Source organism: Balaenoptera ricei, chromosome 3, assembly GCF_028023285.1.
Source record: "Balaenoptera ricei isolate mBalRic1 chromosome 3, mBalRic1.hap2, whole genome shotgun sequence".
Taxonomy (NCBI): Eukaryota; Metazoa; Chordata; class Mammalia; order Artiodactyla; family Balaenopteridae; genus Balaenoptera; species Balaenoptera ricei.
The window spans coordinates 131,634,297-131,646,817 of record NC_082641.1 but is presented as its reverse complement, the minus strand read 5'-3'; the positions used below and the strand labels follow the sequence as shown (position 1 = coordinate 131,646,817).

The 12,521-nt window shown below is 48.5% G+C and overlaps 1 protein-coding gene across 3 annotated transcripts in view; it reads right to left on the bottom strand.

Moving 5' to 3' along the window:
* Positions 1 to 2,722: 2,722 nt before the first annotated feature.
* Positions 2,723 to 12,521, bottom strand: part of LARP1 (La ribonucleoprotein 1, translational regulator) — a 90,069-nt gene continuing 80,270 nt past the window's right edge. For all 3 annotated transcript variants that reach the window (XM_059917575.1, XM_059917574.1, XM_059917576.1), the window contains 4 exons: positions 9,981 to 10,125; positions 8,183 to 8,292; positions 7,879 to 8,006; positions 2,723 to 6,367 (listed from right to left, as the gene is read on the bottom strand). In XM_059917575.1, coding sequence (XP_059773558.1) covers positions 6,158 to 6,367; positions 7,879 to 8,006; positions 8,183 to 8,292; positions 9,981 to 10,125 — 593 coding nt within the window. In that variant the 3' untranslated portion in view covers positions 2,723 to 6,157. The remainder of the gene's footprint in view (positions 6,368 to 7,878; positions 8,007 to 8,182; positions 8,293 to 9,980; positions 10,126 to 12,521) is intronic.

Here is a 12,521-nt window from a genome sequence, read left to right as displayed (position 1 = left end):
TCAGGCACACACTCTGATGACAAACCACGAGGGCAGGGGGAAGGTCAGCTTCCTGGAAAAGCAGGCCCAAGGAGGGGACCAGGGCTCCCCCAACTGCCCCTATCATCCCAAAGGGGACCAGGGATTGGCGTAACGAAAAAATATAGCTCCCTGGAATGGAGGCCAGTCAGAGGGAAGAAGCCACTTTGAGAGGGCTCCTGGGGGGGGGGTCCCCCTGGTCCTCTGCTGTGGAAGGGGAGAGGGACACCAGATGACTCCTTGGTAGCTCTGGCAAGACAGAGAATGACAAAGGTGGCAGGAGGCCGTGTGGCTCCAGCCATAGCTCCTCCTGATGCCAGGGGGTGGGAGAACCAGAAGATACTGCTTTGCCCCTTCCTGTCCCCAAAAGCCTCTCTCATTCTCTACTCAGGCCAGGGCCAGGACACCCTGGCAACGGTTCTGGGATCAAGTCCCCACTGCTTCCCAACACACACACGCATGTGCACGTACACGCACACGCACAGACACGCAGTGTGATAAAGACCCCACTTCAACTCTGCCCCACTGCAATTGGACATCACCCCTCTCTGAAAAGGAAAATACCAATCGCAGGAGCTCTTCCTGGGGTTACAACTGAGATACCAAAAAGAGGCGCAGACCAAACCCCAATACCTTCAGCCACAGGCGGAAACCAAAGGCCAAACCCTGTGGCCCCGCTCAGCTGGGGCCCCCTTTAAGCCACAGAGGGTAGGGTCAGAGTTGCTGACCTTTGGGGACACCCAACGGAGGCCCCTTATTAGGCTCTCTGAAGCAGGACCAAAGGAGCTAGAACTCTCTTCCTCCACTAAGGCAAGAAACACACGGCTCACCAGAGGGTAAAATCCTTATTTCCCCCTCAAATGATGAACCAGTTGTTTCAGCACCATTTTCACAGGATGACTTTAGCAGTGATGCCTTTTCCAATGAGACCTTATCGTCTACAACAAAACCACAGAGCTGCCCAGGTGGAAGCAGTCCCCATGCTGGGTTCGCTCAGCTGCTTCTGACATTGCCAGGAATCCTGTGGCTCCCGGTATCAACGTGAAGTCACTCTGATTTGCAAGGCCACCATTATAGTTTCCAAAGTCTGATATTTTCCTGAACATTCAGTTCTCCTCTGTCCAGAAAACCACCCGCTGTAGTTTTATAAAATACTTTAACATCTGATAGGGCCACATCTCCAGGCAGAGCTATCAAAGAGGACGACCTCCTGCCACGGGCCCTAGCTCCCCAGAGGACCTGCCCAGGAGGCCGACCAGGCGCTTAGCAGGCGGCGTCCTCCTTGGGCCTGGGTGGGCCCAGCCCCCTCCCCGGGACCGCACGCCCTTCGCTTGAGCACCGCTCCTGGTGCATCCGTGCTGGACGTGCCCATAGCTGCTTACCTGCACCCACAACCTGTCCTACGAATAAACAAACAGTTGGAAAACAGTCCTTCTTCAGTGCACTGAGCGAGGGTCGGGAATGAGGGGCGTAGAGAAAGAGGAAGAATGGCGGTCTTTCTCCTTTTGACATCTGTAGACCTGGAGGTACTGCTGGGGCGCAGAGGGACGAGGGGCCTCGTTCTCTCACCCTTTTTCTTAGGCAGGTCGCTGGGCCTGGCCCGGACACTGGTTACCAAATAGCCTCAAGGAAAGGTCGAGGTCTCAACACTGGCAGCAGAAAATGTGAATGTGAAAGGAGAAAGCACGGAAAACAAACCGGTCTCCTTTGACTGCAGTGGATACTTGGGTTTTTCTCTCCCTACGTGATCGTTCCGGCATCGTGACCACATGGTATCTGGGCGCCACAGCAGCACAAGGAAACACTCTGTGGCTTCTTTCAGAGTATTCCCAGCAAGCCGTGGAAGTAAGGTTGAATGAACGTCTTCCTCTCCCCAGAGCGGCCTGCAGAAGCCCTGCCCACTGTCTCCTAGCCTCACCTTTGGCCCCTGCAGGCCATCGGTGCTGTTAAAGTTCCTGTTCACCTGACACAAGGTGGAATTGTCTGGAAAACCATTTCTGATGGGACGCCCAAGTGCCAGGCCCAGGAAACAAATAGCTGTCAGTGAATGAGTAAACGAGCCTCATTTTCAGTTTTGTAATGACACCCCAAGGCCAGGCCGGCATTCAGACTGTTCTCACCGCTGGTGCCTGGCCTCATGGGCCAGGGAAAGGCACCAGCGGCTCAGGGGCCAGTCCCGGTGGGAGCGCTCATCCTTCCTTCCCCGGCGTCAATCCTCAGGGCTCGGCGGCCGACCTGGATTCCGTAGGGCCAGAGTGTTGGTCCCTCCTTTATACCCCACAGGGAAGTCTGTCCAGTGAGGAGTCACAGCAACTTCTATCTTCCTGGCTGTGCCCCGACACCAGGCCAAGCCACAGCCAGTGCGTGACATCCCGGAATTCCAGCTGCTGGACTGCTGTCGCTCTGGTCTGTGGCACTGCCTACAGCTCCCCCATCTCACTTGAGACACAAGGCGGACACGAATTCAAGGCTGGCAGAAGCTCTCCAGATCTCCGAGGAACCACCTGGAAGCGCTAGCAGCCGTAGCAGCTGTGTCGGGAGCCCCTGCCCTGGGCAGACGCCCCGACAGCACGGTGGCAGAGCCCCGCAGAGGCTGCACGTGCACACCCCGGGCACAGGCTCCTCCGGATCTGCGGTCGGAAGGCGAGCCAGCCTCCACCCCACACCCCCAGCAGCTGCACCCCTCATGGGAGACCAGCCAGGCTTTTGCCTTTTCAAGTTTTTATTTTTATACATTTTTTTGTATTAAAAAGAAAAGCATAATTACCACAAATTACAAACGACTAAAGCAGGACTAGAATAATGAATGAATCACTTCAGCCTGGAAAGCAGATACTCTCAATAATATTAATGTTATAATACAAGCTCATTCAAGTATTTTACATTTTTTTGTCCTTTTAAGTGTGATATCCTAGCACATGGTAAAGATAACGTACTATGAGCATAAGGTGGAACCTTCTCCGCAAAGCCGGTGACGAGTTTTCCTCTCCAGTCAGAAATGGGCTGTACGTTCTGATCTTCTCTGCCTCTGCTATCAACACGGCTGAAGGAGAGGGTGGGGCTGGGGCACATCCAGGGCCCCGTGCACACAGGAGAGACTCTGGGGCCCCGCTCAGGAGGGCACCAGGTGATCCAGACCGCTCTACCCAGGCTTTTGGCAAAAAACCACCCCACCCTCCCTAGCTAGTCGTCCTTCTTGCCCCTCCTCCCCACTGCCAGGGCTTTCCGAGCAACTTTCTTTTTTAAAATCAATCATCAGGAAAGGGAAAAAAAGAGCTACAATAGAACAAAACAAAAACATAACAACTTTGACATGGGGGCTCTGCACCTGGATCTGAGCCCAAGGGGTCCAGGCTGGGGCAGGGTCGGGCAGCCCCTCTCTACTGGTAGTGCCTTTTCTCCCGGATTCAGGAGAGCACGAGAGAAACCTGCCCCTTAGCAGGGCCGAGGTACACAGACCTTCTGATGTTTGATGCCCAAAGGTTGTGTTGGCATGGACCAATCTTGGAAGGGTACAGGATGAACAGAAGGATTTGGGCAGGCTGTTGCTTTGTGTCTCCGATCTTGGATCCCCATGGAGGATGGTGCTTGTCACAGATACATCGGTCCTAAATTCAAGTGTCTTCAGAAAGTGAAGATGTAAACTACTCTTTGCAACATTAACTCTGAACATGTTACAAAAAAAAAAAAAAAAGAAAGAAAGAAAAAAAGGAAGAAAAAAAGCCCCCCCAACCCCAGCCTGTGTGTTGAGATGACGTCCTCACCTCCCCACTCAAAAGGGGCTTCCTCTTTGTGGGGTGTCTGTGGGGAGGATCAGGGAGAGGATGGCAGCCCCCTGGCCTGGGAGTAAACTCTAGATAAGAACAGCTTTTCCCCACACTCCCAAGGCTTCCTTGTGCCCCCAAACCCAGCAGAGGACAAACACTGAGGTTTCTGTGGTGCTGGATACAGTACAGGGCCGAGCAACCCAAAGGAAAGAAAGAGGCAATGAAGGGAAGGAGGAGGGCGTCCGGTGTCTGGCACATTGGGGGGCGGGCACCAGATTGGGCAGGGGGGGCCTCAAACCCCACTGTCAGAGCAGAGACCAGACACTCATCCTTGGCTTTCGAGACAACCGGCTCACAGGAACTAAGGTGGGCTTCCCCATACTAACTGCTGGGAGGGCAGAGATGGGGGAGGGCACCGGCCAAAGCAATGAGGTGCCCAAGACAGAGGGCAAGCCCTAGCCAGCCTGAGATACTGTCTCCGACTCCCAACTTTAGGGCCCGACAGAGGAAGCAGTTGAAAAGGGCCAAGAGGCGTGAGCACATGACCACCACCACCGTGGTGAGCGTGCTGTCACACCCACACGCAGCCCCGTTGGTGAGGGTCAGTTCTGGGTCACCCTCCCGAGCTCTGGATGCCAGGAGACTCCAGCCATTCCACTGTCATTCACAGCCCAAGTCAAGCAGTCAGTGGCTGGAGAAGTCAGGTATACTCTATGTCCACATATACCTTCCTGCCACAGGGCTTCTCCAACTGGCAGGATCCCCCCCACCCTCAAAGCCTCCTCAATCTCTCGTTCCCAGGCGGGGTCAACTGGAGGGTGGGCAGAGATGGCTTGCAGAGGGGGGACGCAAGATGGGGATACCCACCCGGCCCAAGGGAGGAGAATGGCATCTCTCTCCACCTTTTAAGAGACAAAGCCTCCTTGAGGTCTCAGAGATCTATCAAGGGAACGCAAGAAAAGTTTCCAAGCCTCAGCTGCCAAGTGTTCACCTTTCCCCTCTGTGGTGGGGGAGGCAGTCAAGCTGAGCACAAGTGTGTCCCAGACCCAGGCCAATGCTGTCCTCCAACAGTCTGAAGCAAAATTGGCCTTGGCGTTCCAAGGGTAGGATGACGAGTGTCACGGCAGGACGGGCCCTGGCGTGAGGCAACAGCAAGCAGGGCAAGGACACGACAGTGGCAGCAGTGTACAGACACGGGACGTCAGCTTCAAATGATGCAACAGCGGAGATATTTTGGGCACGGCTCCGATCTGAGCCGCCCCCAACTCTCTTGCCTACAGGCAGGAGGCACTGTACATGCAACTCAATCCAGAGACAGATTCTAGTCAATCCAGCCCAGGCACATCCAGAGAAGGTGGGAGCTCTTCGAGTTGACTCCACCGAGGAAAACAGGCATTTGGGTATTTCAGATTCCCACTCCACAATAAGGCAACTTTTAAAAAAATACTATTTCCAAGAACAAAACAAGAAAATTCCAAGGGTAGGGGAAAGACATCACTTTCTGTGGATTAGGTGGGGGTTTTCTGATGGTTTTTTTTGGTCTTTTACGGTCGATTTTGTCTTTTTTTTTTTTCTTTTTTTCTTTTCCATTTTCCCAAGGATGGAAAGGTCAGAGAAAAATAAAATAAATCATCTTTCAATAGTCTCTTCTGGTATGAGCAGCGTCTCTCTGGGCTGGGGAGTAAGGGGCATGGGGGGAGGGGAGTGGAGAGAGGCCGAAACCTTCCCCACCCCCACTTCTAGATCCTTTGGTTTCCTTCTCCCGGAAGATGGCAGGAGGGCGTGGTAGGGAGAGCAGGGAGAGAACAAGGTGATGGCAAGCCCCAGATGATCAAGGGGCTGGTGCTCATGGGGCCCAGGGACGCTGCCAGAGCCTTCTGTGAAACAGTGCTGGGCAATGGGGCCCACAGGGCCTTTCTGTGGGCTGCATAGTTGGCTGGAGGGGGAGCAGGAGGCAGCTGTGGATGGGGACCAGGGTTGCGGCCTACCAGCCGCGGGCAGGGCTGCAGAGTGATTTTGGTAATCCAGACGAACTATCAATAATTTAAAACTTGATATATATATATATATATATATATATATAAAAAAAAAATTTCCCCCCTTACCCTCCCCCCCCCCACCCCTCAGAAGAAGCTAGGATGTGAAGAAGAGCCATGGAGAGAGAAGAGGGAGGGGGTGTGTGGAGGCTCCTGCCCAGGGGCGCCTCTGAGAGCCCAAATGGTGTACACACTGCTACTCAGCACGAAGGCCCATCCTAATGACTACAGGCCTGTCCCTTCTCTGTCCCCTCTCCTGGGACTGGGCACCCCCACAGACTCTCACCTACCCCTTCCATCCCTTCTCCCCACAAAACCCCAGGGCTGAAGGGTTTTTCACTTTCCCAAAGTCTGTGTGTCCGAATGCTGGCTTGTCCATTTAGCGTCTTCTCGGATGGGCTGGCCAGTAGCTGGTGTGGGGGGTTGGCTGACCACGGCGGAGGGCCTGCCGGAAGACTGGGAGGGGCACCGCCTCCTGCCCTCGCCGCTGCCACCTCCTGCTGCCACTGGGTGTCGCTTGTGGTTGCCCTCCTCACCCATGGGGGGCTGCAACAGAGGAGGGAGTCAGAGGTGATGAGGCAGCACTACCCACACCCCCTTCCTTGCCAGAGCCGTCTAGAGACCCCCTAACTTCCTACCTCCCAGATGTAGATGATGAAGAGGTTCATAACCCTAAAAACTCGTCACCCGTTTTATTAAGCACATCTCCATGCCAAGAGGCCAAGCCTTGTGCTGGTTTATGCACATTCACTCCTGTGGTCTACACCACCCTTTGATGTAGACATGACCATCTGATTTCACAGACGAGGACAGCGAAGCATAGAAAACTAATTTGCCAAGGGTCCCAGAGCTTTTAACTGGTAAAGACAAAATCTGGACCAGGCCCATCTACCTCTGAAGCCCAGGCCTTTATCCACACAAGTTTCTGCTCCCCTTCTGAGAAGAGGTCACTGCTCAGGAGATGGTACATGGAACGTGGCACGCAGTATGCTGCAATGCCTCTGCTCAGAAGGCCCAGGTGCTCCTGGGGACTGCCTCACGCCCCCCAAGGCCCTAAAAAGGACACTGATCTCAAGAGTCAGACCGGGACCCAGTCTAGCCTCACCACTGCCAAAGGTCCTGTAACCCCGAGGACACTTCCTTCCCTTTCTGGGTGCCAAGGGTGGAGCCCTTTTGCTCTGCTCCCAACAGGTCTCCCCATTCTCTGCACATGTACTCCCCGCTCCAGGCCCAGAAAGGAGGAAGACCTTAAGGATGGAAGACAATGGACTCATCTTTTTGTCAGGACACCTGAGCAGCGCTGCCACTATCTCACTGGCTAGCCATGGGCTCCAGTTCACCCACTGCTATAGTGATAACAGTAACCCTGCTTGCTTCATATTATAAAGGTTAAATGAGGTCAGTGTAAGTGCCCAGCACAACCAGTGTCAATTTTTAAATAAATGTGAGGACTATTATTTACTTCTATTTGCCCTTTTGCTAAAAGGTTGCAAGGGAATAAGATGACTGGCATATCCCTATTACATTATAAACTCTCTGAAGGAAAAAGTTTTACTTATCTCCGGAGTCCCTGAAGCACCTAGCACAGAAGAGGAACCAGTAGTAATAACTTTGACCCACCACTGGATGTCACTGTTGAGTCACTGCTCCAAGAAGATGAAGTGGGTGGAGCAGGGAAGAATCGGACATATTTTATAAACTTCTGGGGTTAGAACTGACCTCTCCCAGAAAGACATTTACCTTGGGTACTCATCCTGATCACCTCTAACTAGGGCACAGCAGCAAGGAGGGTTAGAGATAACAGGGAAAGAGCATTACAACGGTTTAGCCACATCCACCATGGGAAAGGGAGGAAGGAGCAACCATACACCCTCCAATTAGCCTTCACTGCCCAACTTCTCACACCCTGTTTAACAAAGAAACTAAGGCCCAAATGGGGGCAGGAAGGGTCCCTGAGCTAGTGGCACAGCTGGGATCAAAATCCAGGTATCCTGATGTCTGGTCCAGTTTTCTTTCTAGGACAATCAGGGTGGGAAAGACGAGAGACATCCACTCACATCCACTCGGAAGTCTTCAAGACGTCGGAATTTGCCGAGGTATTCTTGAAGTTTGGGGTCAATGTCCAAATTTTTGGCTTTGGAATATTTCAAGAAGGCCCAGAACTTCTCCAGCCCATACAGCTGACCTGCAGGGAAAGAGGAGAAAGAGGTAGAGAGAGACTTGGCTGCTAAGAAGTTGAGAATAGAGAGGCTCAGGAGAGGGAGGTATGACATGATACAGACAAGCCCAGGCAGAGCTAGGGCCTGAGAAGAGAAGACTGAGATGACCAGGGCTCGCAGAGCCCCAACTCTTGACTCTTACCAGCTTCATAGTCCTTCACGGTTTCCTCCTGAAAGTCCTTAAATATGTCCAGCCGGAACTTCTTTTCCAGGCCATAACTGTAGTATCGAAAAAGGCACTCCAAACCATATCTGTAGAAGAACACAAGCCAGTGAAATTGGGACAGTTTCTTTATCTGTAAAACAGGAAATGCACCTGGATGATCGATGAACTATGAAACAGTTTAAACACATGGATTATTGAGAAAATGGTAAGCATACTTTGAGAAGGCTAACATTTAATGCTAGTCTAAATGAGTCCAGCATTAAATGTTTGCCAAGGATCAGCAAACTGAGGCCGAATGAACGACAGCATCCTGCCCACACCCATTTGCCTATGAAGTATCACTGGTTGCTTTCTGCTACAAGAGCAGAGTAGTTGCAACAGAGACTTTATGTCCCACAAAGCCCAAGATATTTGTTGTCTGTCCCTTATGCAAAGTTTGTCAATCACTGGCATGAACTCTCTGCAAAGCCATTTGACCATGCCAATTAGTAGGTTTCTTCATTTACCTCAGAAATTTCAATTCTAGGAACATATACCAGGGAAATGACCAAAAATGTAGACTTAGATTGTATAGATGTACAAAACTGTTCATAGCAGCATTATTTTGAAAAATTTAAATGTCTTAGAGAAGCGATTAAGAAAAATCATGGTAACTTTGTACAACAGAATAATATAATCTATTAAAAATTATAATGTAAATATACACTCATGGATACTGAGAGATGTTTACAATATATTATAAAGTAGAAAAGACACGTTTCAAACTGTTATATGTAGAATGAACCCACTGTTGTAAATAAATATATAAAATTTATATCTACACATGCACACAAAGTCTGGAAGGGCACAGACTACATATATTAAATATATTGACACTGGTTATCTTTGGGAATTGGGAATTGGGATTTTCAAATGATCTTGTCTCATGTAACAACTTCTGTAAGAAGGCAAAAAGGTTAAGTATTTTAACAACATGGAAAAATGCTCATACTTATAAATGATAAATAAGACATAAAAAGGCATTCCTTGCATGACCTAAATATATATAATATGGCAGAACATTAACACTGGTTGTCTCTGGACTAAAGGACATTTTCCCCCTGCTTCTTTAAACATTTCTGTCCTTTTCAAACTGCTTACAGAGAAAACATTTTACTTGGGAAAAAAAGTGTCCCTTCAAAGTTTTTTGGTTTTTTTTTTGAATAGCAAAATGTTGAAAGCAACCGAAGTATCTATTAATAGGAGACTAGTTAAATAAGTTATGGTACATCTATACACTGTAAGACCATACAAGTTATAAAAAAGAACAAGAAAGCCATTAATATATGGATACAGAATGATCTCTAAAATACAGCCTTAAGTAAAAAAGCAAGGTGCAAAATAATATCTAATAGAGGCCATCTCTTGTGTAAACAAAAGGGGTGTGTGGGGAGACTACATAGGTCTGTTCTTGCTTACATAAGCAAAGTATTTTTAGAAAGGACTCACAAGAGTCTAACAATACTGGCTGCCTGTGGGGAAAGGAACTAGACGGTTGTAAAACTAGGATAAGGAGACTCCTCACTCGCTATATAACCTTCCGACTTCTTTGAATTTTGAATATATTACTCATTATGAGTAATATTACTCATTACTCAAACTAATAATTTTTTTACAAAGTACATGAAATATATACACAATAGATTTCCAATTACAGTTCTGGAAGTAGACCCAACAGACAACCTTCACCACGCCCCCAAGCCCCAGCCAGAGCCTTCACCTCAATCCCACTCACCTGTAGCCTTCTTTGGCATCCTCCAGAGCCAGCTGCTTGAACTCCTCATACATCTTTTTGTTGAAGTGATCTCGGAGGAAGAAGGACCAGAAGCGGAAGAGAGTGTTCATCTCCTGAGACTGGCCAATGCCCAAGCGTTTCCGCTCTGATTGGGGAGGAAGGAGGAAAGATGTGTTTTGGAGTCAGGCTGCCTGTGCTTCAGGGGACAAATGATCCTGGGGCTCAAAGACATCAGTCTTTTCTCCTCCCAATTCCCTTCCTCATCACCTGCCCCCTTAAGTCTTTGGGGAAGTGTTTATTGAGGACTAACTGCCCTGCGTCAGGCTCTGCTGCTGGGCACTGGGCCTGAGCACCCAAGGAAGTAGGTGGCGTCAGCTTCTGAACCAGGTCATCCTGGTCTAGCTCTCCACCTCAAACGTTAACTGCTCTCAGTGTAGTTATAACAAGGAAAAGCATGAACAAATAATTTGTGCACTGCAACAAATTATATTCTTCACTATATCATCAGTACCGATTATTTCAGCAGTCCTACAATACTAATGAGTAAAAATGGTACCATTAAAAAATATATGTAGGGCTTCCCTGGTGGCGCAGTGGTTGAGAATCTGCCTGCCAATGCAGGGGACACGGGTTCGAGCCCTGTTCTGGGAAGATCCCACATGCCGCGGAGCAACTAGGCCCGTGAGCCACAACTACTGAGCCTGCGCGTCTGGAGCCTGTGCTCCGCAACAAGAGAGGCCGCGACAGTGAAAGGCCCCCGCTCGCCGCAACTAGAGAAAGCCCTCGCACAGAAATGAAGACCCAAAACAGCCAAAAATAAATAAATAAATATTAAAAAAAAAAAGTCTAAAAATTAAGAACCTTTGCTCTTAAAAGGACATGATCAACAAGGTGAAAAGACAACCCACAGAATGGGAAAAACTATTCGCAAATTATGTTACCTGATAAGGGGCTTGTACTTAGAATATATAAAGAATCATTACAACTTAATAATAAAGACAAACAATCCAGTTAAAAAGTAGACAAAGGATCTGAATAGACATTTCTCCAAAGAAGACATTTCTTACAAATGGCCAATAAGCACATGAAAAAATGCTCAACACTGTTAGCTATCAAAACCGTATCAAATCAAATCAAATCAAAACCATAAAAAGATATCACCGCATACCCACTAGGATGGCTATACTCAAAAAGATAGACTATAACAAGTTTTGGGAGGATGTGGAAAAATCAGAACCCTCACACACTGCTGTTAAGAATATAAAATAGTGCTGCCACTTTGGAAATCAGTCTTGCAGTTCCTCAAAATGTTACACAGAGTTACACTATGGTATGACCCAGGAATCCCACCTCTTCCACTCAAGATAAATGAAAACCTATGTCCACACAAAAACGTGTACAGGAATGTTCAAAGCAGCATTACTCATGATAGACAAAAAGCAGAAACCCAAAATGTCCATTGATTGATGAATGGATAAACAAAATGTGGTATATCCACAGTGGAATGTTGTTTGATACTAAAAAGGAATGAAGTACTGATACATGATACAACATATAATGAACCTTGAAATTATTATGCTAAGGGAAAGAAGCCAGTTACAAAGGACTACATATTGTATGATTCCAGGTATATGAAAAGTCCAGAACAGGCAAATCCATAAAGACAGAGAGCAGAGCAGAGTGGTGGTTGCATAGGCCTGGGAGGAGTTGGGGAGGTGGGGGGATGGGGAGTGACTAGTAAGGGGCACAGGGTTTACTTCTAAGGTAATGAAAATGTTCTAAAATGGATTCTAGTGATGGATGCACAACTCCTAAATATACTAAAAGCCACTGACTGCACTGTACACTTTAAATGGATGAACTGTATGGTATGTAAATTGTTATCTCCATAAATTACACACAGACACTGACACACACACACGCACACATGAAGAGGGAAGTAAGGTAGATGAACCAAGCATTTAGCAGCCTTGTTTTGCTGAATAAAAGGGGGTTGAGTGACTTAATAACTCTAAGTGAGCATTAAGATCGACTCTGAGCATCTTTAGAAACAACCTGACAGAAACCTACAGTTAAAAGCTATCTCCTCTGTGATAAAAGGTAACGTGTGAGAGCGTCTAGAGAGGATCTCTCCTTGCAGTCTCATCTAGAGCAGGGGTCAGCCATCTCTTTTTCTGTGAGAGGCTGGAGAGTAAGTATTTTAGGCTTTGCAGGTCACATATGGTCTCTGTCATAAATTCTCTACCTCCCCACCCCACAAGCACTCAAAAATGTAAAAAACTGTTCTCAGCTCCAGGGCCATACAAAGATAGGCTGCTGGCTGGATTTGGTCCACAGGCCGTCACTGTTCTAGAGAATATATGCTGTCTCATGCACACCCTTTTGTGACACTGGTGGTCTTGCCAGACACAGGAAAATTCCTGATATTTTTTATATAAATAGAGAAAGATCAAGGAACAGGAATGTTCTAAGCACCAGATTCTTTTTGCCTCCTGTATTCCAAAACTACCTGGCTATTATGTCATGTCACTTCTTGCTCTG